Below are 27,609 nucleotides of genomic sequence, written 5' to 3' on the forward strand. Positions count from 1 at the left end.
CACATTGCTAAGAACATAAAAACCAACAACAAAAAATTATATAAATACATGCAAAGCAGGAGACCATCTAGGGAGGCGATTGGACCCTTGGATGATAAGGGAGTCAAAGGTGTACTAAAGAACGATAAGGAGATTGCAGAGAAGCTAAATGAATTCTTTGCATCTGTCTTCACAGTGGAAGATATAGGGCAGATCCCTGAACCTGAACTAACATTTGCAGGAAGGGATTCTGAGGAACTGAGACAAATAGTGGTAACGAGAGAGGAAGTTCTAGGCTTAATGGACAATATAAAAACTGACAAATCACCGGGCCCAGATGGCATCCACCCGAGAGTTCTCAAAGAACTCAAATGTGAAATTGCTGATCTGCTAACTAAAATATGTAACTTGTCCCTCGGGTCCTCCTCCGTGCCTGAGGACTGGAAAGTGGCAAATGTAATGCCAATCTTCAAAAAGGGATCCAGAGGGGATCCCGGAAATTACAGGCCAGTTAGCTTAACTTCTGTCCCTGGAAAACTGGTAGAAAGTATTATTAAAGCTAGATTAACTAAGCACATAGAAGAACAAGCCTTGCTGAAGCAGAGCCAGCATGGCTTCTGCAAGGGAAAGTCCTGTCTCAGTAACCTATTAGAATTCTTTGAGAATGTCAACAAGCATATAGATAGAGGTGATCCAGTGGACATAGTGTACTTAGACTTTCAAAAAGCGTTTGACAAGGAACCTCACCAAAGGCTTCTGAGGAAGCTTAGCAGTCATGGAATAAGAGGAGAGGTCCTCTTGTGGATAAGGAATTGGTTAAGAAGCAGAAAGCAGAGAGTAGGAATAAACGGACAGTTCTCCCAATGGAGGGCTGTAGAAAGTGGAGTCCCTCAAGGATCGGTATTGGGACCTGTACTTTTCAACTTGTTCATTAATGACCTAGAATTAGGAGTGAGCAGTGAAGTGGCCAAGTTTGCTGATGACACTAAATTGTTCAGGGTTGTTAAAACAAAAAGGGATTGTGAAGAGCTCCAAAAAGATCTCTCCAAACTGAGTGAATGGGTGGAAAAATGGCAAATGCAATTCAATATAAACAAGTGTAAAATTATGCATATTGGAGCAAAAAATCTGAATTTCACATATATGCTCATGGGGTCTGAACTGGCGGTGACCGACCAGGAGAGAGACTTCGGGGTTGTAGTGGACAGCACGATGAGGATGTCGACCCAGTGTGCGGCAGATGTGAAAAAGGCAAATTCCATGCTAGCGATAATTAGGAAAGGTATTGAAAATAAAAGAGCCGATATCATAATGCCGTTGTATAAATCTATGGTGCGGCCGCATTTGGAATACTGTGTACAGTTCTGGTCGCCTCATCTCAAAAAGGATATTCTAGAGTTGGAAAAGGTTCAGAAGAGGGCAACCAGAATGATCAAGGGGATGGAGCGACTCCCTTACGAGGAAAGGTTGCAGCATTTGGGGCTTTTTAGTTTAGAGAAAAGGCTGGTCAGAGGAGACATGATAGAAGTGTATAAAATTATGCATGGCATTGAGAAAGTGGATAGAGAAAAGTTCTTCTCCCTCTCTCATAATACTAGAACTCGTGGACATTCAAAGAAGCTGAATGTTGGAAGATTCAAGACAGACAAAAGGAAGTACTTCTTTACTCAGCGCATAGTTAAACTGTGGAATTTGCTCCCACAAGATGCAGTAATGGCCACCAGCTTGGACGGCTTTAAAAGAAGATTAGAGAAATTCATGGAGGACAGGGCTATCAATGGCTACTAGCCGTGATGGCTGTGCTCTGCCACCCTAGTCAGAGGCAGCATGCTTCTGAAAACCAGTTGCCGGAAGCCTCAGGAGGGGAGAGTGTTCTTGCACTCGGGTCCTGCTTGCGGGCTTCCCCCAGGCACTTGGTTGGCCACTGTGAGAACAGGATGCTGGACTAGATGGGCCACTGGCCTGATCCAGCAGGCTCTTCTTATGTTCTTATGTCCCCTGATTTTCTCATACAGTCCTGTGAAGTAGGTTAGGCTAACAGATATTACTAACCCAAAGTCATCTAGTTGTGTGTGGTTGTGTGTGGATTTTAAACTGCACCTCTTTGATATAAGTGTAATGTTCCAACCACTATATTGGTTCCTTCTATACCCATACATTATTATATATCCACAGACATACTAGCTGAGTTTATTTTTTATATAAATATATTTGTATGCCACTATTTCATTAAAAACATCAAAGTGGTTTACAAGAAGTTAAGAAAAGCAATAGCCATACAATAAAAACATTAAAAATACAATAAAAACAAAGGCCAAGTATTGCAAAAAGACATATTCCTAATTGCCTGCATAAGCCTAGCAGAACAGAAAGGTTTTCAGCATGCGTTTAAAGTTAAAACAGAAAGCACCTGCTGAATCTCTGTTGGCAGAGCATTCCAGAGAACTGGATCGATAACACTGAAGACTTGATTTTGTATTGATGTTAAATGAACCTTGCCAACTCGGGGAACAACCAAGGCCTCTCCTGCAGATGATCTCAGTGCTTGAGCTGGGATATAAGGATTCAGGCAGTCCCAAAGATATCCTGGACCTAAGTTGTTCAGGGCTTTGGATGGGCAACCAGTTTAGATGTTTTAAGAGCGGTGTCACATGTTGTCGGCCACATGCTCCCATCAGCACCAACACTTTGCACAAGCTGGAGCTTCCGAACCAGGGCCAAGGGCAGCCCCACATACAGTGGACTTCAGTAATCCAGCCTTGAGGCTACCAGCACATCGACTACAGAGATCAGGCTATGCCTGTCCAGGAACAGCTGTAGCTGACGAACCAGACAAAGCTGGTAAAAGGCACTCCCACAACAGAGTATACTCGGGTCTCTAGTGGCAAATATAAATCCTGGAGTACACCTAGGCTAGGGACCTGTCCTTCACAGGGAACATGACCCCATCCAGAACAGGTAATTTACCTATATGTCAGACATGGGAACCACCTACCTACCCAAAGAGCCTCTGTCTTCCTGGATTCAAGCACAGTTTATTGGCCCTCATTCAGTCCACTACAGTATTCAGACACCAATGCAGAGCATTCACAGCATCTCCTGATTCAGATGTTATGGGGAAATGGAGTGCTGCAACATAACACTAAACAATAGTTTATTGCTACATGAATGAACCTCAGACTTATTGCTCTTCTCTTCCTTTACAACCTCAGCTGCTATTCTTTTCAACAGTGGTTATTCACGTATTTAGCTAGATTGATGAAATAGTTATTACCATAAAAATATTGATTGATTATTAATTATTAAAATGTGGTTTGAACTTGTCAAGGATTATCAATACCTCGGCACAGTCATTAACCAAAATGGAGGCAACAGTCAAGAAATCAGAAGAAGACTAGGACTGGGAGGGCAGCTATGAGAGAACTAGAAAAGGTTCTCAAATGCAAAGATGTATCACTGAACACTAATGTCAGGATCATTCAGACCATGGTATTCCCGATCTCTATGTATGGATGTGAGAGTTGGACTGTGAAAAAAGCGGATAAGAGAAAAATCAACTAATTTGAAATGTAGTATTGAAGGAGAGCTTTGTGCATACCATGGACTGCGAAAAAGACAAATAATTGGGTGATAGAACAAATTAAACTAGAACTGTCATTAGAAGCTAAAATGATGAAACTTTGGACATATAATGAGAAGACCTGATTCAGTAGAAAAGACAATAATGCTGGGAAAAACAGAAGAGAGTAGAAAAAGAGGAAGGCCAAACAAGAGATGGATTGATTCCATAAAGGAAGCCACAGACCTGAACTTACAAGATCTGAACAGGCTGGTTCATGACAGATGCTCTTGGAGGTCACTGATTCATAGGGTCGCCATAAGTCGTAATCGACATGAAGGCACATAACAACAACAAAATTAAAAAGGGGTAGTATACAAAAACATTAGTAATGACGTCTAATGCACTGGTTCACAACCTTTAATGCAAGCAACATGCTTTCTTATAAATTAAAATTATCAAAATTATAGTAACGACCATAACACCAGGGTTAATTGTTCATTATATTTGTCATTCCAGTAATGCATAAATAGAGCATTATTTTGGTTAAATGTGCCTGTATCTAACTTAGTTTTTGTTTTTCTGCTATTTATTTATTTTATTTATTTAAAATATTTCTATCCTGCCCTTCTACCCTATAATAAGGCACTCAGGGTGGCTTACAAAAATAAAAGCAAACATGTACATAATAAAATTGTAAACAGTAAAATCACAAAAACATTAAAATAAATTAAAATACATAAAATACAATACACACACACACTCACACACACATATAGAGATTGGTACTAAAGGGACTACAAAGGTAAAATTTAACATAGAAGGCATAAAATCAGTGTCAGGCTCTACCTTCAGTCCCTCCCAAAGGCTCTCCAGAACAAGATCATATTCAGAAGTCTCTGGAAAGCCAACAGGGAGGGAGCAGAGCCAACTTCTTGGGGTAGAGTATTCCAAAGCTTGGAATCCAAGTCCTTGCCAAATTATACAGCCACAAGAGTGGCTGTATACTATAGCCAGCGTGGATTTTTCACATTCCATAATGTTAAATTGAAAATACCCCCATGACATTCTGATGCTTCCCATAACCTCATTTCAAAACAAAACGTACAAAACTTATAGTCCTTAACTCAGAAACGCTTGCTTAACAACCATCTCAATTTTCATGGCGATAAACAAAACAGTCAGAAAGAACCAAGCATTCAAAGTCTAAAAAGAGCGGGGAAAAACCCAGGCCCCTTTTGGACTTTTTCTGTCAAAGTTCTCATAATCTGTTGAAATTCATTAAAAATCAGCCATGTTCACAGAGTACCTGTAATCCCACTACTGACCGTGCCCCATACTCTGACCTTCATCTTTTGCAGTTTAAAAGTTAAAAAAAATGCCTGGCTGATTTTTAATTAATTTAAGAAATTTTGCATTGAACTCAATGATAATGTCGGGCATGCTCAGTAAGAACCAACTGTCAGTGTTCTAAAAGCCAGACTCACAGCTGCTGGGCTTGCCTAATCAGGGGGCTACACCCACACCAGACTTTGATCTCAAGTGAGACAGTCATGGCTTCCCTCAGAGAGTCCTGGGAAGTGTAGTTTATGAAAGGTGCTGAGAGGAGACTCATATTCCACTGACAGAGCTCCAGTGGCCAGACTGGTTTAACAGTCAGCCACTCTGACTGAAGCTCTGGGAGGGGAACAGGGTGTGTCCTAGCAACTCTCAGCACCCTTCACTACCTACACTTCCCAGGATTCTTTGAGAGGAACCATGACTGTTCAAAGTGGAATAAAGGTCTGGTGTGGATGTGGCCAGGGACAGCTTTGGTTTAAATTTGGGTGGGAGGCTACATGTGCCTGCTGTAAAATAAAAAGGTGGGGGAAACACTGAAAAGCAATGATACTGTTCACAATGTTTTCCTTTTAGAATGGAAAGGGGCTTCCCCAGTGCCCGCCCACCCAATCTCCTCCCCTCCCCTACTCTTCCCCTCCCTGACCCTCCCCCAGTTCAGTGTTGAACTACAACCTGGGAGACCAGGGTTCAAATCCCCACACAGCCATGAAGCTCACTGGGTGACCTTGGGCCAGTCACTGCCTCTCAGCCTCAGAGGAAGGCAATGATAAAACCACCTCTCAATACTGTTTACCATGAAAACCCTATTCATAGGGACACCATAGGTCGGAAACAACTTGAAGGCAGTCCATTTCCATTTTTAAACATGGTTGTACAGAAATAAATCCCACTGAACTCAAAAAGTATGCAAATGATCAACCCCCCTTCCTTCTCCTCCCTCCTATCCCCTCCCTCTTGCCTCTTCTCTCCCCCTTCCTATGCCCTCCCTCCCCATCCGCATGCCCTTCCAATCCACCCCCTTCTCCCTCCTCCTCCCCCATGGTCAGTTTTACCTATCCTAACCATGATTGCATAGGAGTAAATCCTATTGATCTCAATAAGCATGCAAACGATCAGACCTGCTTTTTCCCCTTCCCCTCTCCATTTCCATTTTCAAATATGATTGCACAGAAATTAATCCCCCTGAACTCAAAAAGTATGCAACTGATCAAACCCACCCGCCCTTCTCCTTCCTCCTAATCCCTCCCTTTGGCCCCTTCCCTCCCCTCCCCCTCCAATCCCCTCCTCCCCCCTCCCCTTCCCCTGCTCCTCCCCATGGTCAGTTTTACCTATCTTAAGCATATTGCACGGGAGTTGAACTCTATAAGCATGTAAATGATCAAACCTGCCCTCCCCTGCCCCTTCCTTTGCCCCCCTCCAATCCCCTCCTTCCCCCTTCTGCTCCTTTCTCCCTCCTTTCTCCTTCCCTCTCCTGACCCCTCCCCCTCTTCTCCCCCATGGTCAATTTTACCTATCCTAACCATGATTACATGGCAGTAAATCCCACTGAACTCAATAAGCATGCAAATGATCAGACCTGGCTTTCCCTTCCTTTCCCTCTCCTCTCCCTTCCTCCTCTCCTCTGCTCTTCCTTCTTCCTCCTTTCCTCTCCTCCATGGTCAGTTTTACCTATCTTCAGCATGATTGTACGGGAGTAAATCCCACAGAAGTCAATAAACATGCAAATGATCAAACCTGTCCTTCCCCTCCCCTCCCCTCTGCCCTTCCTGCCTTCCCCCCTCCTCCCCTCCCAATCCCCTGTGGTCAGTTTCAGCTATCCTAAACATGATTGCAGGGGAGTAAATCCCACTGAACTCCATAAGCATGCAAATGATCAATCCATTCTCAGCAAACTTACACAGGATCCCATTTCTTACATCCAGAATTAAAATGCAGAGAAATTCACTAATAGGCAAAAAACCTTGTGGTTTAAGAACGTACCTATAGCCCACAGATCTTTCTATCAAACTTTAAAAAGCAGGGAAATCAGGCAGCTATAGTGAATGCACCAGGGGAGCTGGAGACCTGACCTCCTCTCTGAGATATTGTACTACCCTACAAATTTGTCAAAAAGCAAACACAATTTGGGTTGGTCTTTCACAGTTCCATCCACTTCCTGTTTAGCTTGGAAGAATTGGGTAACATGTGCCTCAGAGTTAGGGTTGCCATATTGCCTGGATAGCCGGGTTTTGCCCGGATTCTATGCATGCCACCCGGCGCCCAGCTAGCCCCTTACGTGGCCCGGATTCCCAGCTTTAATTTTTTTAAAAAATTAAGTTTCTAGGTGGTCCGGTTCTCGAGATATACATAAAAACGTCAGCCGCCCCCGACTGTTAAATCTTTCTTTAAACAGTACTGTATTATATTATAGCACTTCGTAGCTTTAACCCCGCCCGTTCAGGATTGCAGCCAACTTCCGGGAAGGGTTGCTTTGCCTGTGCTGCCTCTGAGTCGAGCTCTCATCTCAGAAGAAGCTTTTTCAGCTCTAAAATCAGTCACAACGCTCTTTTTGACTGATAAAGATTTTCTCCTGGGCAGGGAGAAACGTAGAGATCAACCCCAAAGCCTGTTTTTGTGGGGAGGATTAGATTTCATTTATTTATTAGAGAAAGTTCAAACTGCAATGCCGGATGGACTTTCATCAAGCTCTAGCTGATTACAGCGACACGTTTATCTTTTCTTTAAAGAAAACGGACTCTAACAGGCAGATAAGCATCCTTCTTTCTATCTTCTTTTTTTACTTGGCTTAAATTGGTGCAGCAAAAAAAGAGATTTGTCAATGAATCAGCTGTGAAGAACTCTTAGGTGAGTCTTGGCTTTTCTCTTTCACTAACGAAATTAAGGAGGAAAGAAATCGAAAAAGCTTATCTTTGTTTTTATCGCAAAAAGCTGTCCTGGATGTGCATTCTAAAGATATCAACGGAAGAGGGATTTCTATTTCGAGGAGGGGGGGGGAATTCTTTTTCGTCTATTTCATTTTGACGAATCTGCTTGTTCACGACGCCACTAATTGTTTTGATGTTGGGAACTAAGTTTGTTTTGTATTCCTGAACACATAGGCTGTATTGTCTACACTGATACAAGCAAGCCTGAAATATTAACCCAATTGTGGCTGAAATAATTTTTGTCTCTGTGGTTTTAAGAATGACAACCAGGAAAGTGAATGAGACCATGGAAGAAATTATGTTTCAGAAAATAATGGGTGAGATTGAGATAACGAAACAAACCCTGAGACAGGGTAGACAGGAGATGAAAATTGAACTTAACAAAATGACGCAGGAGCTTAAAGAAATAGTGGATTCTGTGAGAGAGGAGTTTGATGGGATAGGGAAGCTACAAGCCCTGGAGATTGGAACAAATGTGAAATTTGAAAAAGATTTGGATTTTATGGATGTTAGAAATAAAGTTGACTGTTTGGAATTCAACGTTGTCTCTGAAGAAATTAATGAAGATTTTGGTGGTAAAGTTATCAATGTCTTGGATAATTTTCTGGACTGGAATGATGTGATGGAGTTTGACATAGAAAAAATCTATGGAGTTGGCTACAGATATGTGACAGTGGAGAAACTCTTAAGAGATGAGCCAGTGCATTTTGTAAAAAAGAAGAACAGAGATATGACTTTGCAGCAATACTTCAGTAACATATTCAGAATTCTTGACTGGAATGATGTGATGGGGCTTGACATGGAAAAAAATTATGGAATTAACTACAAATATGTGACAGAGCAGAGATGCACCCAGAACAGAGATGTGACTTTACAACAATATTTCAACAACATATTCAGAATTGATGGCAAAGACATATTTGTGATGGGGGAAATTCCCATCAGACTCTTGTTATATGACTATGGCTATGACAGCAAGATCATCATGGGATACTGATAATGGATGAATGGATACTGAAACCACTGGATTTAACAGGACTATTGAAGATGGAAGATGGAATTAATATTGATAATGGAAGAATGGTTATGGAAATTATTGGACTTAACAGATTTGACGAGATGGATTAATTGATATGTTTACTTGGACTATGGCTATGACAACAAGATTATTATGGGATATTGATAACGGAAGAATGGCTACTGAAATTACTGGACTTAACAGGATTATTGAAGATGGAAGATGGAGTTAATATAGATAATGGAAGAATGGCTATTGAAATTATTGGGCCTAACAGATTTGAATTAGACGGATTAAGCGACATGTTTATTTGGAGAAAAATTGAAAGATATATCTTTCAAGGAATTGAAACCTCTCTTTGACTTTTTGTGGAAATAATAAAATAATGTTTATGAGATTTGATGATTAATTAAGATAATTACTGGAGGAAAGTGATTTTATAATATAATTTTAGAGATAGGATTGTTATATATTCTAGACCTATAAATGATCTGCGACAAATCGGATGTCGACATTTTATTTTATTGTTTAATTGTTTTTGTTTTGTTTTGTTTTTTTGTCTTTGAAAATTTGAATAAAAATTAATGATAAAAAAAAAGGATTGCAGCCAATCAGTGAAGCCAGGGTTCTGTTTCACTTTGACTGACCTGAGACAATGTCTAGATTAGAAAACCTAACTGCTGCAATGCCTTTGCATAGGGACTTATATGCAGACGTGCTGGCAGGGTAGTTGCTGAGAGGTGCGTGCGCACACACGGCTCCTTCCCTTCGGCGGCAAAGCAGCCTCATTTTTTCTCCAGGCCTGGAAAAAAGCACGACCATTGCATGAGGGCAGCAGGCAGAGGCTGCTGAATTACACAGAGGAGGAGGGTGAGTCTGCCCTAGCCTAGGTGGACATTGGGCTGGCTCACTCCTGGCAGTGGCTATTTGTTTAACATTAAGTGTCAGCCAAATACTTTTAAAATCAACCAGTGATATTCCTGGTTTGCTTTTTGTTACTGCTGTTGTTGATGATGATGATTTTATTACACATTTAAAGTCTGTTCACCTCCCCCCCTTTATTTGTATTTATTTTATATTTCCCCAATATCTTCCCCTGGCTGTTTTTATGTACTTTAAATATTTTAGTAATTTTAGTAAGAGCAAGAATTTATAATTATTATTTTAATTAAAACAAGATGCTTATCAGTACTTTGATGAGGACCCAATATTTATTTTCTTTCTGAGGCCAGGACTGGGTCTTTCATGATGCTTGGGGCGGAGGGGGGGGCAGGGAGTAGGAGAGTAGTTGAAAAGACAGACATCCTGGCACTGGTAATCAAATTAGCAAGGTATGTGTGGGGTTGTTGCATACTTCCAGGCCCAATTTCATTTTGAGTATGGAGGTGGAACCTGTGTAGATGTGGTTGATCAAAGGGAGAAGAAATTTTGAGTTAAGCAAAGCTCTGCTTTTATAAAACCTAAGAAACATACAGGTACTTTGAATGTCTGAGTGCCTGCACCAGTGGAATACTGGAGGAACTTGTAAAACTTGCTGCAACAGTATTTAGAACTGAGCATGTAGTGTGAAAGACTCCTTTTCCTAACATTTTGGCTTTTTTTTTCTCCACCCACCACATCTCTGAAATATATCGTATATGGTTAACCGTACTGCTGCCCTGACTTACTTTATGTTTGTTGCTATTTTGTGTTTTTATTATGTTTTTATATTGATTGTGTATTTTTATTGTTTTTATTATATTTGTAAGCTGTGCTGAGCTCTGTTTTTAACAGCAGAAGGGCAGGATATAAACCCTCTTAATCAATCAATAAATACTCCATAGTGTTAGAAACTAGAGTCTAGGCATTTAAGTCTGAAAATGTTGCTTTAAAAAAAAAGATTTCTCACATCTTTCCCCAGTTTTTGGTGGTAATTCCTAGGCACAAAAACAAAACAACTGGACAATCCAAATATTAACATGCAAATAATATGCATAATATGCAAATAATTTGCCTAATATGCAAATAATTTACATAATATGCAAATTAGCCTGCCCGGATTTGTGAAACTGGAATATGGCAACCCTACTCAGAGTATATGGTGAGTGGTGGCAACACCTGTCATCAGCCCAAATAATAGAAAGAAGAAATGAGGTGTGCTGATCTTGTTTTAGCAGGAGGAAGCAACATTAATAAGACAGGACATAGTTCAGATAGTCACTTTAAATATGTCTGATTTACTTTGCAATTTTAGTGAAGTTTTCTATTGGAAATCATTTTCTTTTGCTTCTATTTCTGTGAATATGTGAAGTACAGTAACACTTTGCAAAATTTACACTAAAAACCTCCAAAAATAATTGTGGAATAATGGCACTGACTATTCTGCAGAATAGTCTCCAGTGGACATCTGGAGTGTCTCAGTTTGCACAAGATAAAACAGTGGGAGGTGAAATATATTGTAGCAAAATTCTAGGTGCGCTCTATGTTTTTAATTGACCATGTCCACCTTGCCTTAAATGAACATAGCAGGCTGAAAACATGCAGCTTGGGCAGGCTAAGTTTGTTTTTCCCAACAGCTAGACTCATTGCTGAAGTAGCAACATATTGTAATCAGTCTGATTTTACATCAAACTGCAGTTTCAGATTCAACTGTTAATGCACCCAAAATAGAAATAGAACATACTCTCCAATTTGAAACACAAAAGGCTATCTTCACCATCATATGACACTGACCAATGAAAAGGCTTTGAAATTAATAAAAATAAATTTGACATAGGTTTCTAGGATGAATAACGAGAGAAATAAAATTTTCTAGATTAGATTCTCTGCAAAAACAATAGTAACACAGGAATGAAGCAAAGTAAGAAGAACACCAACAAACATACAAAAATGTCATTCTCCATCTTTAGAGATGGCAGGTATTGCCACCACTCATCATATGCTCAGAGGCACATGTTACCAAATTCTTCCAAGCTACACAGGAAGTGGTTTGGACTGTGAAAGACCAACTCAAATTGTGTTTGCATTTTGACAAATTTGTAGGTCAGTACAATATCTCAGAGAGGAGGTCAGGTCTCCTGCTTTCCTGGTGCATTCACTATACAGTAGCTGCCTAATTTCCCTGCTTTTTAAAGTTTGAAAGAAAGATCTGTGGGCTATAGGTACATTCTTAAACTGCAAGTTTTTTTGCCTATAAGTGAATAGTTACCTATAGATTTTTTAAATCTATGGATTTTTCTGCAATTGTTTGCAACATTTATTTTTGCTGCACATAACATATCTATAAACTCCTACTAAATTTTTTCCACCTTCCCCTATAAATTACATAATCAAATAACAAAGCCTCATCTGCTAAGGAATCCCAACAAAGTACACATTCTGCAATATATTTTATAAATTAAATTATCTTTCTCCTCCAAGCAAAATATTTGTATGGAACCACCAAAAATGAACAAAATTTGGCACTCTTGCCCCACACCTGCAGAAGGTTAAATGGCCCTGCTTATACATTATCTGTTTTGGAACATATTAATCTGCTATATACTGAGTTAGAGCAGTGGTGCAGTTTGCTCAATATTGTCAATACTGACTGGTAATGGCTCTCTGGCTCCCTACCTGGAGGTGCCAGGGATTGAATCTGAGAATGTCTGCATGCAATGCATGTGCTCTACCACTGAACTACAGATGAGGGATGGGATGAGGCCTTCCAGATGTTTTTGGGATCCCAGCCAGCATTACCAATGGTGAAGGATAATAGGACATAGAGCCCAGAAACCTGTGGAGGTCCACATGTTTCTCATTCCTGCCTTAGGTACCACTTCATTCAAATGTGGTATTTGTTATTTATAATGTTATAATTACTTGTTTTTTACAGAATGCCATCAACTTCAATATCAAGCGGTGCATGTTCAGGTGGTAGATATGCAGTTATGAATCAGGCAACATTCAATGTCTGGTTAAAAGATGGGCATCCTGGCTTGAAGTGTTTTGTTTCTGTGTGTGTGTGTGTGTGTGTGTGTGTGTGTGTTGATGGTGGCAGAGGTGATGTTGTTGCTGTTGTTGTTGACGAATTAGATTTTGGCTTACAACAACAAAACCAGTACAATTTAAAACAAAATGAAATGAACCAACCATAAAAAACCATAAGCAGGTTAATTTATCATTTTCTGGTTGGTCACAAAAATACTTTTCAGCTGTGAAAGGCCATGCAGGTGCACCTCCAGCATACAATGAATACTGAATAATGATTATGCTAGATGTGCCTCTGTAGAGAGCCCTGCAATTTTGGGGCTGCCACAGAGATAGGCCTCTCCTATGCCACTACTCCTCAAATTTCTAAGGGTGATTATGATGATCTTTGCGTGGGCCTCTGCACTCTCAGGACTGCACAAACCTCAAGCACAAGTTTGAAGAAATGGGGAAAAAAATAGAAGACTCTTGTCAGTCCTAGGATTCCAAGTTATTCACTCTCTTGTGTTCTAGGTTATTCTTGTCTCTCCAGACAGATAACTCTCCAGATAACTCTCTAGGTTATACTGGTCTCAAATGTGTTCCCTTCAGTAGAATTCTTTCATAGATGTGTCTGCTTTTTTCAGGCACATTATTGACATATGAGAAGTAGTGGTGGAGAGAATACAGCAAACTAATCTTGAAATTATTACAGGAAGAAAGAACGCCTGGTTTGCACATTATATCCAGCAGCATTTGTTTGAGTAATCCAGAAATGACTGTGTAGATAAGTCCTCAATTTACAGAAAACTTTTTGTACTTATGTGGTGGAACTTGTGGAAGAGAGCTGCACTATTATAGAAGTGTTCTATTGCTATTTCCTTTGTGAGTAGTTTTGTGCTGGCTCACATCTACCAGCACAGTTCAAATGATTCAGCCTTTTTCATCATAAAATGGCCTCCATAGAACTGTCATGAGAATGTTGCAGTCATCTGCTTGTGTTTCATCTAAAACCCACACTACTCATTTCCTGTCTCAACAAGAGGATATGCCAGGAAAACTCATTCCCTAAATCTCATTCTGCACACTTCTACCTCCCACACACAGTGAGTGAAGTTTGAATCACCATGTTTGATGGTGTTTCAGCTACATAATCCCTGTTCCCTGGACTGTTTCATGTTATAACCCAGGCACGTCTATCCTTCCTGCCATTTTCTCTCTCTTCCCTTTTGGTTACAGCAACCTTTCCAGACTTCAGAGCGGTCCCGTTTTCAGCTCTTGGAAAGACTTTTAGTTAACAAAGGTATATTTCTTAGGACCATTTTGTCCTCTTTACACAGGGTGTCCATGTATAGCTCAGATGTCCTTGCAATTTCCCCATCTTAGTAATTCACATGATTGATTATATTATCCCCACCTCACCCCAAATTGGCTTGCTTTTCTCTCACTTTACATCTGCTATATATATGTAGATCTTTAGTACTAGAGATTATAGGAGTGCACTGGTTCTTGGTACTGTCTAAATTATGAAGCTGACGGATCATTTGGATGAGGTTTTCACATTCCCAAGTCAGACTGCAGCACTGGTGTCTCAAGTCAGGTGAGAAAGTCCTGAGTCACTCTGTGGACTCCTGGTGTCCAAAAGAGGCTGTATTTTTAAAGCAACTGCTGAATTTATCTATTTTTAAAGTGAAACTAAGTTGACTAGGCAAAGAGCCTAAGCTCAAATGGGGAGGGGGTGAAGAGGTGGGGGTGGGAGTCTTTCATTTTGACAGATCGGTGTAGGTTTTAATCAAAGTGAATTATTTTCAAAGTGCACTCCAACTAAAGTAAATATTTAAAAATATGTTTATATGGATCTATGGTTTTCCCCCACAACACCCCCTTTCCCCTATGCAAGTCAATTGAGAGATCTCTTTTTTCACCCTCACCAAAGACCATTGAGGTTAACGGGATCTGTGTTGGGAGGGTGACATTTCCCTCAGCCTAGTCTTTCCTAGGGAGCCATGATCTTTTTTTAAAGGTAAAGTTTGCCCTTATGGGAGAACCACTGAAGCTACCATTCTGAAATTTGGCAGGTTTCACCTGCTTAGAAGGGGCGACTATGCCTACAAATTGCATACAAATCTGGCAAAAACCCCCCTAACAACTCTTTTTCCTTTTTAAAAAATAACCAAACATTAAAGGTTCCCTGAATGCAGCAAATTTCAACCACTTCTGTAATAAGGAAAAAAAAGTTATAACTGTTGTTAGATTCTCCCAAAGAGTGAATAGGGAAAAACAGAGTTTTGTTATTAACAGATCTAATTCAGTCCCAAATAACGATTTACACTGGAAAAACCCAGAGCAGTTCTGAAACAGACTGGGCTACTTCCCAAAGCTAATGACAGGAATAGAATATTGTGGCTGGTGCACACTCCTAGTATAGATACAACCAGACCAAAACAAACACCAGGGAAATTTCAGACCCCAACACATTGCTTAGGTAAAATGGCAGAACCTGTATTGAGCTGCAAGTCACTGATCTGAGCTTCTAACTAAAAGGCTACAGGAAGATTTACTGGAAGGCTCTGTTTTCAAAAGCAATCTTTGTTCTTGCTCCCCCTCCCACATTCCTTTGGGTTACAAAGAATTATCCTGACTGCAGATGGAATATACATGAGAGCCAAGAATATCCCATTTTTAGGAGACATTCAATGACTGAGCTTTGCTTCCCTCTTGGGGACAAAGCTAGATGTCACATCTGGGGCTAGGGAAAGAATTTCCTCATTTCCTCCCTAAGTCAGGAAAGGTTTGTTGTTATGTGCCTTCAACTGGATTACAATTTATGGACCCTATGAATCAGCAACTTCCAATAGCATCTATTATAAACCACCCTGTTTAGATCTTGTAAGTTCAGGTCTGTGGCTTCCTTTATGGAATCAATCCATCTCTTGTTTGGCCTTCTGTTTTTCCCAGCATTATTGTCTTTTCTAGGGAATCATGTCTTCTCATTATGTGTCCAAAGTTTGATAGCCTCAGTTTTATCATTTTAGCTTCTAATGATAGTTCTAGTTTAATTGGTTCTAACACCCAATTATTTGTCTTTTTCACAGTCCGTGGTATCTGCAAAGCTCTCCTCCAACACCACATTTCAAATGAGTTGATTTGTCTCTTATCCACTTCAGAAAAGGTAGTGACCTTGATTTATTTAAGTGGGGTTGTAGAGCCTGGTTCCATGTACAGCTTGTATGAGCATTCTAAGCGCCCATTCAGATTCCCTCATATGATGGGGGAGGCATGAGGTAGTTCCCATTGGTTAAAAGTTGGGGATTATTAGGAAACAGGGCTGGATTTACTTACTGCACAACTCTCCCTCATCCTCTCCCTCTGTGCAGTCTCTGATGAAGTCACACACCTGTCCCAACTTGATCACAGTTCCATTCCAGCAGCTGAAGGAACTCTGCAGAGCCATTTTAGAGCCAGAAGGAGAGCCTATATAAAAGAAGAAAGAGAGATCCATTGAAACTGCTCCACAGCAGTTTGTGCTACAGTATGCTTTGCTGTGCCACATTGTCCACCAAAGGGCCATAATAGTCAGAAAACACAACAATAAACTGAAAAACTCAAAGGCAGTTGGAAGGGAAAATTTCAGCCTGCATTTTCCATACTCCCAGCCGACTTCACAATCAAGGTGGTCATAATCAAAACTCAGGGCCAAATTAGATGTGATGTTAAATGTGTCTTTGCATTTAATATGCACATTGTTTTTTTAAAAAATGCATATAGAAACAAATGGCAGAGCTGCTAATTATTAAGAACAGAACAAGCAAGGAAGCAGGGGGATATAACACTTTCCTTCCATACTGACATATGGATTAATGAATTAATTAACTGATGAATTAATGAAGCAATTTAATGAATTAATAGAAGAAGGTATTAAGGATTCACTATGTATTTGGATAATATATATTATAAAGAGGAAAAGCACCAGGTTTATTGTTTGCAAACACTTTTGAATGTTTTATGTATTTATAAAGTATATTTGAAATAAAAAAAATCTGTGACTACTGACCATTTCATTCCTCAATGGGTTGTTTCTCTTTTTGGGGGGGAGGTATAAATTATACTTCTGCAAACCTTAGGGTTCCTCTGAAAATACAAGTATGTCCCTCTTATTTCACAGCAGAGCTTGGAAAAGTTACTTTTTTGAACTACAACTCCCATCAGCCCAATCCAGTGACCATGCTGGCTGGGGCTGATGGGAGTTGTAGTTCAAAAAAACTAACTTTTCCAAGCTCTGTTTCACAGTAACTCCATTTTGTTCCATTTCTATTGGAACTCACCACCAGAATGATTGTTTCTTATATATTTATACGGCTATTACAACTATTAATGGTATAAAGGAGGGGGAGGCTGCGAGAGAGGACTGTTCTCTGGCCATTGTGTGAGCCCATTTTTCTCTGTGTTAGTAGCATCCTTCTTTGACAAAACACTCTGTTTATGTCTGGGAGCAGAAAAGCCACGCTGAATTCAGGCACAAGCCAGAGGATAATGTAGCACGCCAGAAGATAACTTGTAGGGCTGTCATTAATGCTTCCTTTAGGTGGTGCATGAGAGGAGGAGGTGGGAGAACATTCCATAATGCAAGAAAAAAAATCTTGCACTGATAGAATATTTACCTTAGCACTACATTGAATACAACCCAAAATTACTTAGTTATCCTGGGGGTCCTTTGGGACAAGCAGGGTATGGATATTTTAATAAATAAACAAAATGAAATGATATCTTAAATACTTGTGTAGTCCCTTCTATCGTAATTGTAATCACAGTGGGATGTTTCACACTTGATGTTGTGTACTGGGGTACATAAACCTTAACACACAAAGAAAGTGGATCCCATCAACTGTAAAGGGTGCAAACATTAACAGATAGCCATATTGCCCTTTAAAATAACCTGAAGCATCAACTGGTAAATAATTAGGTTGCTGCTTCTAGGTATTTTACAGACAATTATAGCTAATTACATGCTTAGGCATTCTTCAGAACTGAAGGGCTGCAAATGCATTCCTCAGATGGGGGCACTGTTGAGAGTAGCAATGTCATGGAGGTACACTTAACTTGTACTAGAAACTGGACTTTTAGTGTTGCAGCTCCAGCTCTGTGGAATCAGTTACCTGCCAAAATTAGGCAGGTGCTCAGTGTCATGATCAGGTGCTTACTGAAGGTGTTTTTGTTTAAGAAGGCTTTCCCTGAGGTGTGGCCCAGTCATTTATGGAATATCAATTGCATATCTGTAGAAATTGTTTTGTTTTAAGAATGTGTAAATAGGTTTTTATTGTTATTACAGTTTGTCAAAATGTTTTTATCATTTTTAGAATTTGTTTTTCTTCTCTTTTGTACACTGCTTCGACAGCTCTATGTAATGAAAAAAAGCATGCCACAAGATTTTGAGTCCTGTTTTGAAGTGGGCAGATCACATGATAGCTTGAAAATAATAATGACAGACCACAATCCCAAATGGCTTTGTGACAATCTCTGTATGTGCCATTCAGTTTCTGTCGCTTCCCTTTATGAAAGCAGCTACTCCAGGATCTACTCAATGGTCTGGGAACACCTCATGCTGCAGAATTACTGAAGCTAAGCAGGACCTGATTAGCAACCTGGTTGGCAATCAGCAGGAACCCCATGTAAGAGCAAGTCAATAAAGCCTCCCTCCGTAGGGTTGCCAGGTTTTTGGCCTGAGACTGATCCTGTATCTTTAGGAGAAGAGAAAGTCAACCAAGTGCAGGTGTTCTTGCAATGCTGTAATGAGAAAAACCACAAGGTGGAATTCTCCCTCCCCCCTGCACAACTTTTAAAGATACAGAAGACCTCTTAGTTGCCAGGCCCAGCCTCCAAGAGGTCTTCTGTATCTTTAAAAGTTGGGGAGGGGGGAGGGAGAATTCCACCTTGCAGTTTTTCCCATTACAGAGTTGCAAGAACACCTGCACTTGGCTGACCTTCTCTTCTCCTAAAGATACAGGATCAGTCTCAGGCCATGGACCTGGCAACCCTATTTCTCCGGCATGTCTCTGGATGTGGTGGCCCTAAACAAGGAGAAACTTTGGATATGGCTTCTAGCAAAGGGCAAAGAAATGCTGTTGATTCACAAAAAGAAACTCCAGTATACACATGAAAGAAGTGAAGCTTGAGTGGCCCTGTAAACTGCAACTTAATGATGCATTTCTCTCAATACCTCCAGGATTCTTGCACTATTGAGAGAATCCACTGTTTTAAAAGGCAGGAAAAAAAAGTTGGTACACTACTGTTTTTGTTGTTGTTCTTTCTTTTATCTGGATAAATAGAGTACAATCAACAGTATGGCTTCTTTTCATGATAACAACTAACAGAGCAATCCAGCTCATGGGAAGCTGGCGGAAGGGGTGCCAGACGAGCCGGCAGGAAGTTGTGTGGCATCCATTTCCTGTTTGGAAACCACTGGGCTGGAGGAACATTGGCTTCACCTTGAGCTACACACATGAATGAAAAAAGAAAAAGACGGCTCTCACGAATACCCCTACTGGTGAGTAAGCATTTCCCACTGACTTGCATTAGAATTATTTTCTTAGACTGTGATTTTTCTCAGCGTAACTTTGGCCTGGATTGGGACACGCAGGAGTTCTCCAAACAGGAGTTGGATGCAGCATAAGTCCCACCTCTTGGCCCCTCCTCTGACATACCCCCAAAATGCCCCCTTTTCAGGCCTTCCACCAGCTTCCACCGCCACCCCTTCCAGCAGGCTGGGCTTCCCCAGCTGACCCCCAGCTGAGCCAGCAGAGTCCCAGCTCTGCTGTGGTGGAGGGGTTTCTGCCGAAGGGTCCCGGCACAGCCAGGACCCTGCCGACTCAGCCAGGGGTCTGCCATATCCAACTCCCCTCAGCCCAGCATAAATACAAGTTGGATTGCATCCTAAATCCCTATTTCTTTATGTATATATAAAAAACCTTACAAAGTAAAACAAACAGGAGATGCCAGAAGTGAGCCATAAGTTTTTAAAAAAGCAAATAGTTCTATAGTTTTAATTTTACTTGTTAATCTTCTACTGCCTCTTTGTTATGCTCTCTCAGAAGGCAGAAAATAAAATCTTTTGATAGGTTTGGCCCTTCTCCAGATGCACTTTCTCCCCAGTGGTTCTCTTCAAAAGAGCGAGCGAGCAAGAAATGCATAATGTAACCTTTCTGATGGCTGTGTCTGGCCATTGAACATCAAGGAAGGCATAGCAGTGCAAACAAGGAAATAACTTAAGAAATGGAAAAAAATGAAAATGAAGTCAATGATTAACAGATTTTAATAAGACCTAATTCACACATGTACATCATTGCATTTCCTCGGCACTTAGGCAGGTGCCTTCGCTGTATTCTTTTCGGTGCTTGCCATACTTTTTTTGTTTAGGCAAATCTGTGCAGACTTGTAAAGCTGACATATTTTAATGTGTAATTTAAGTTTATAATGTATATTTTTCACTGTTGGTTTTGTTTCTATTCTGTTTTTTTAATAAAAAACTTGTTTTTAACTTTGAATTTTATTGACACGTTTAATGTCTTGTTTATATTCTTTGTAAACTGCTTAGAAGTTTTATTTACAATTAAGTGGTATACAAATTCTGTTAAATAAAATAAAAACTTAATTATTTTGCAGTTTTCATACACTCACATAATAACCCATGATGAGGAATAAGCCTGCTGTCCCCACCCCAACATCTGTGCATTCATTGCCTCCTTTGTACACAAAGTCTAAGTGCACAAAAGTTTATGCATTGGTTCTCTTGTGCTATCAGAGGCCCACATCTGTGCACACAGAACTGATGAAGTTACTGTTACTGTTATGTTGTATATCATCTTGCTGTATTTTTATGAAAAGTAGTCTATAAATATTTAACTAAATAAATAAATTGAAGGTCAGGGATAGCAAGCATCATCTAGCTGCCTTTCCACACAATCATTCTAGTTATTATGTAAACAAAAGGATTTTAATAACTGGAAGCTAAATGCATGAAGTGACACAGCTGAAAGGTAATGGATTGGATCCAGAGCCCCCTGTGGAAGCAGAAGGCACTTCTAATCATGCAAAAGAAACGTCTCCAATTTCAGCTGATTTCTGTCCACCTGCCCCTCCCACACTGTATACCACACCACATCACATGCCATTGTCCTGCCCAAATCGAGAGATCCAGCCTCAGACGTGGCTGTGATTTTTTCTCTTTTTATTAAAGTTACAGTTACATCAAAAGCAGTGCACCTCATTAGCCTAACTAAGCTTTCTAGCAACCTTTGCCCTGGCTAACTCTGACTAAGCATGACTTTGCAGCACTCCGATGTTGATTCAGCAATGAACCCCTCCCCTGAGGCAACTTAATTAGGCTTGGCTGTTGCACGTAAACATTGGCTCCTCCTCAATGCTCTGTTGAATCTCCTGATTCAGCTGCCACTGAGCGTGGGGTGAAAGAGGCTGGCTCTCAGCTTCCCCCTCCCAGAGTCGTGGGTGGTCGGCTTGCTCGACTGTGGGAAGTTGTGGGGCATCCGGCTGGGAAATGTCAGGTTGAGCAGGTGGCACCTTTGATGCGGATGCAGGCACTGGGGGCATGTCTATCAGAGCAGTCTCCAACAGGGCAGTCTCTGACAGCTCTGGTTGCACTTCAGTGGGGAGGGCAGAATCAGGGGGAGTTGAGCTCTCAGTGACAGGGATCTGCGCATTCTGTGGTTTCTCCCTGCTGTTAGTCCCTTCCTCCAGCTCATCGTCCCAGTCTTCAATGTCAGAATCTGGCATCTTGAAGCCTCCCCTCCCAACCTGGGTCATAACATCCATTCTATAAGGCCTCTGATCCTCAGGTGTGGTTTTTGGAAGGTACAATGGACTGCGGTAGAAAGGTAGAGGCAGGCATGGTCCAATGCACAAGAAGCGCTCCTCAAGGTTCTCTGGATCCAAGTCATTGTGTTTGAGATAATGTGAGGTGATATGGTTGTTCTGACTATGATGTTACATCTTTAATGGCCCATTTACACATGCAAATCCTCACTTGATCTTACATGATGAATGTGCATGACCTAAATTCAGGTCAATGTTCAGGTAAGCAATGGAAACCCCAGTTTGCAAATATTTAACTTTCAGCTGACTTTATTAGTTTTACTTCCTCTGACTCTTGCTATTGTGAAATAACACTCATGGGCTCAATGTGACTGAGAATTTATCATAAGGAGGCACAGAACTGAAACAAATATAGACACTGGAAAATCTCATGATCCATCTGGGAGAAGAGTCTGTACTCCATCACTAGTGCATGAATGGGCTGGCTCGTATGTTACATTGTCACTGTATAGAGACTGATGAATGTCATGTGGGAGGGAGGGATGGTCTACATATCTACATAGATACACAGAGATTTGGCGTAGTCCATTATGTGTGGCCGTAGAATACCTGAGGATGCACTAAAATCATTCACACCATAGATTATCTCCATGTTGTGGAAAAGTAATGTGTGAAAAATAGGGATGTGGGAGAATTCTGATGAAAACGGAAAAGGAAACAACTTGTTGCAGTTTGAATGCTCATCTGTGGTTCAGGATTGGAAATTAATCAAGCAAATATGATTCATATCCATTCACATCATTGTTGTTTTTAAGGCACCAAATGATACATAATTAATGGCTTTGTTTTACATTGTTTTGACATTTCTTTACATTGAATGTAAGTTGCTGTCAGGGACCCCCAGGGTCCCTCAGCCTCAGTTCATATAATAACAGGCTTCCTTAACCAATTGACACAGAATACTTTTAATTATGTATTATTTGCAGCCTTAAAAACCCTCCTAGTAATGTGCATGGAAGGCTTTAGGTGTGAGATGGACACCAACACTGAGAGCCAGGATAAATCTTAAACTATGTTTGTAGGCTGTTAAAGAGATGCTATTTACAAAAGAGAATACTGATCTTTTGTTTTGGACTTTAAAGGTGCTTGCTGACTGGTTCTAAAGACTCCAGAAACACCATTGGTGACACCAGCTTCTTAGCAGCTCTCCCCTCAGGCCAATTTCCCTAAACTTCCACCCCAGCCAATTATTCCCACAACCCAGTCCAACTACCAGGAACAAACTGTCTCTGTACCTTAAGGCTCATCTAATAGTGCTCTTGCTGCTTGGACGGTTTAGCCAGCATTGAAACCCCACTTGTGTCACTTCCCTCTGGTAAGACCTTTCTTCAGGGGAGCCTCTCAGACCAACTCAGTCACTGGCTCCCTTCTGGTCTTCACCAGACAACTATTAACAACACTCTGGGTATTACTATAAAGGCCTCAGTTTGTCCCTCACCTATTCTCATCAACCAACTCCCCACTCTTAACTCCAACAGACTTTCAACTCCCCAACTATCACCAAGTGACTTCCCTAACTGACAGTTTACTCCCACCAGCTTGGACAATCCAGCCAATCAGAAAGAATTTACCTGATCCAGGCCCCATCTAATAAAATTTCTCTCTCTTAGAAGCTGACACCAAGCAACCACTAGCAAGCAGGCTTGCAACAACGTAACAACACAAGCCCCCATGGCAGTCACAGAGGCCATATGACATTTTTCTTTAAACACAATAAAAAACAAACATATATGTAGCATTTCTTCACAGTTAGCTATGTAAATACATTACATAATTATTGGCTTTCAGGAGGAATTTAAAAACATTTCTGTTTACCCAGGCATCTGATAGATGAAGGAGACTGTTTCTAGCAACCAAGAGATCACAGGATAGAATGTTTTTATCCTGTAACTGTTTTTAGATTGTTTTGTTGTTGTTAAAATGTTGTGTTGATGTTGTTTGCTGCCCTGGGCTCCTTTGGGAGGAATGGCAGGATAGAAATTCAATAAATAAATAAATAATATATAAATAATCAATAACGTTAAATAGTGGACAGCAAGACAAATAATGTTCTATTTGGCAGAAACAGAGCTGCTGCAGAATGGAAACAGCACTGATTGTGATAAATACAGGTTGGAACAGAAATTGCTGCTTTCTACGTCCCTGATGAAGAAGCCCTTACCAGGAGTAGTGCGTAGCTCCTAAACTCCTGCACCTTCTTCAGTTCTCGCAGGAGCGTAGATTCAGATTGGACATTAGAAGGAACTTCTTGACAGTAAGGGCAGTTCGGCAATGGAACCAACTGCCTAGGGAGGTGGTGGGATCCCCTTCGCTGAATGTCTTCAAGCAGAGGCTGGACAGCTATCTGCGGGAGATGCTCTAGCTGTGGATTTCCTGCTGTGAGCAGGGGGTTGGACTCGATGGCCTACAAGGCCCCTTCCAACTCTAGGATTCTATGGTTCTATGGTTCTATGAAGGCATCACAGATCTCAAAACAGGGACTCTGGCAGAGAGCCAAGGTACCTTACCCACAGCACCACAAGCGCAGTGTTAGGAAGTCTCAAGCTTGATCTCTGATCTCCTCAAGCACCACCCCTGTAATGGCCAGATCCAGTACTATGGATTCGTCAGCCCAGACCGACCAAGTGACTTGAGGAGCCAATACAGGCCTCGCTGGCTGGCCCTATATAAGTTTTGCTCCAGATATGATTCCTCAGTTTGAGCAACTTTTCTATGAGGGAAGATGCAAAACAGAATCCTACCCCTTTCCCTTGTCTGTTATCCCTCATTTGCTTGTTCCGGAACCAGGCCACCAGTCCATCTTAAATCATGTCATCTGACATGCTTCTGTCTTTCTGGATTCTTGTCTGCCTAGTCCAAACCCCTCTCATTGGCCTGATTGGACCATCCTATCCTCTGACCCCACTGGGCCCTGACATGTTCTTCCCCTGCTAACTACAGCAGTTCAGGAGTTCCTTAGATATTCTGAGTCCCAAAAGAAGAAGCACAGATTACTGGAGATTTTATAATGAAGGATTTAATGTTTTCCTTTACACAAAGTATTTCCTTCTCCTCCTTCCACCTGCAAGCTCTTTGCACTGAATGTGGCTCCTTTTCTCCTGATGAGCTGCTGTCCAGGGTTAGGGTTAGATCTGGAAGAGTAGGTTTATGCCTTTTTAAAGTAAGAACATATATGTGTGTGGACACTTATGTGATCATATGTTCATCACCAGATTAACTACATTTGCCAGGTGATTTTTTAAAAGATGAAGATGGAGTCTGACCCTGTGGTACACCTAAATATCTGACGTGGATGTCTTTGTTGAATGTTGCATATGAATGGTAAAGGACAGTAGAAAGAAGTTGTCTAAGACAAATGGATAGATGAATATGTGTAAAGATCTTATTTTTTTAAAGAAGATGAAAAAGTAAGCATGGGGTGTCCTGACTTCCATTTCAAAACACCACAGAGACTCTTACTTGAAAGTAAATAAGAAAACATTCCTGCCCATCGACAGACTCACATCTGTTGATGGTGGGCCTTTGCAGCCATGCCAAGGAAGATCTGGCATGGATCCAAAGCCTTCCCCCGACTGCGGCATGGCCATGCACGCCGTGTCACCCTGTTCCGCCCTCCCTTGGTCTCTTTCTGGCCTGGCATGACATGGAGCAGGTCACAGGTCACGGGTGCCTGGATGAGCCTTGCCTGGCTGGTGGCCTGTTTAGTGGCACGCAGGGTGGAGGAGAGAGGTTGTGGCGGCAGTGAGGCTGTGCGAGTTTAGGAGCGGCGGCAGCATGGAATCCTTGGCAGGCACTTGCGTACGGAGGAGCAGTGGCGGCGGTGGCATGGAATCCTTGGCAGCCTCTTCAGGACCCATGAGGTTTGCAGGTGGCAGTGGTTAGGCCTGGCTGCCATGTTAAGAGCTGTTGGGGCCTTAGTGCCCATTTGGAGTCAGGGGTGGTTTGGCCTGGCGGTGCTATTAAGGGCCACATTGAGGCCTTAGTGCCTAGGCCTTCTTTAGGCACGGCCAAAATCCTCCCCAGTTCCCAGTGAGGCTCTTTGTTCTGCTGAAGGGGGTGGGAAGAGACAGCATATCTGTCTTCCCTTCCATAACACCTGGAGTCTGTAGGGAAGAAGCTCCATCCTCCACCCCCAGTTGCCACCATTCATTCCTGCCCTCTGCTTCATCCTCCTCCCACTCCTCATCTGTCTGAGTATACCACTCCATACCAAATGCAAAAGGAGCCATGGGGCTCATAACATGGGGTAATGTCTTCATGAAGGGTGTTGAGAAACGTGACTACAAATGGTTGTTCATAACACCTCAAGCAATTGGCCTAGTTCACATATCACATTAAACCATTATTAAAAACTAACTAATGAGCAGTGTGCAGGTGTACTGAAAAGTTCTTGCTGCATTCCTCCTTTGCTCCTGCACCACTGGGAAATAAACCAAAATATGTTTTGTCATGATGTCTGAACCCAGGGTCATGGTTTTCTTTCTCTCCAAACAACCCACAAGTGTTAACCAAGGTTTGCTCATGGTTACTGCTCATGGTTAGTTTTGGGAAAACAAACTGCAAACTCAGGTTCAGACATCACAACAAACCAGAGTCTAGCTTATTCCTTGGCTGTGTGGCAGATGGAGGAGTGGAGTGGGAACTTTTCAGCCACATGCACTACCACACTGCTACTTCTCATTAAACCATAGTTAGTTTTTAATAATAGTTTAATGTGACTTGTGAACTGGACCATTCCATTTTACAAGGTACTAAGAATAGCCCTTAATTACCTGAAAACAGGGTGTTTTATCAGAACAGGGCACAAGATTTGTATGCGTGTGTGCACCTACACATGCACATGCACACACACACACACACACACACAGACTCCCTAATGCACCCACACAAGGACTCCTAAGCACACATACACACAGATTCCCAAATACACACAAGCACACAAACCCCGAGATTCCCAACCCCCAGGATTCCCAAACACACACACACATACACACACAATGACCCCCAAACACACAAACATACACACACCTAGGGGCTCCCAAACATATACACACACATATAGCCAAGGGCTCCCAAATACACACAAGCACACATACCCATGGACTCCCAACCCCCTCAGACTTTCAAACACACACAGGGACTCCCCAACAGGTTGCTTCCTCTTTTCCCCTTTATATCTTCTCCTGTGAGGAGGAGGGAAGTGGCCTGCTGAGGTGACCAATACAGGAACAGTGGAGGGTGGCTGGGGCACCACTTCAGCACCCATCCTGATCTCTTGCTGCTTCCTTCCTCTTTGCCTTCCACTATTGAGGCTGTTGGTGAGGTTGGGGGGGATGTAATAATAATAATAATAAATTTAATTTTTGTGTCGCCTATCTGGCCGAAGCCACTCTAGGCGACGTACAAACTAAAATTCAGTAAATTACAATACAATACAGATAAAATACAATAAAATCAGTACGATCATTAATCACAGCAGCATGAAATCAGTTAGGGCGATCAATAGATAATAAAATATCCCAAAAAAGTTAGCCCTCCCCGGAATTCCTGAAGGCCTGTCCAAAAAGCCAAGTTTTTAATGCCCGGCGAAATATATCCAGGGAAGGGGCATGGCGAAGATCAACAACATCTGATGTAGCAACATCAGAGCAGGTTGATGAGGAGCTATCCCACACTGTTCCGACTGTTCCTCCATGGTTCATCTGGGCAGTCTTGCTCTCTCACCTTGTTTGCCTGCCCACCTGCCCACCATGCTCACTTGATCTCATGCTGTGTTTGCTTGCTTGCCTGCCTGCTACCCTCGCCTGCCCATCTGCTGTCCTCTTGCCTCAAGCCCTCACCACACTTGCCTCTCATCTGTTGCCTCCCCCCCCATGGAATGCTGCTGTCACATAGTGTGACAGCTTATGAAAATACATGTACAGAAAAATCACCCTGTGCAGAAATACCCCTAGGTAACCTTAGGAGAAACACCT

General features: G+C 41.6%; 1 protein-coding gene across 9 annotated transcripts in view; it reads right to left on the reverse strand.

Moving 5' to 3' along the window:
• The window catches only part of ALK (ALK receptor tyrosine kinase), a 731,445-nt gene that overhangs the window by 190,853 nt on the left and 512,983 nt on the right, over positions 1–27,609 (reverse strand). For all 9 annotated transcript variants that reach the window (XM_061624970.1, XM_061624969.1, XM_061624972.1 and 6 more), the window contains one exon: positions 16,091–16,222. In XM_061624970.1, coding sequence (XP_061480954.1) covers positions 16,091–16,222 — 132 coding nt within the window. The remainder of the gene's footprint in view (positions 1–16,090; positions 16,223–27,609) is intronic.

The sequence above is a fragment of the Rhineura floridana genome, chromosome 4 (genome assembly GCF_030035675.1).
Source record: "Rhineura floridana isolate rRhiFlo1 chromosome 4, rRhiFlo1.hap2, whole genome shotgun sequence".
NCBI lineage: Eukaryota > Metazoa > Chordata > Lepidosauria > Squamata > Rhineuridae > Rhineura > Rhineura floridana.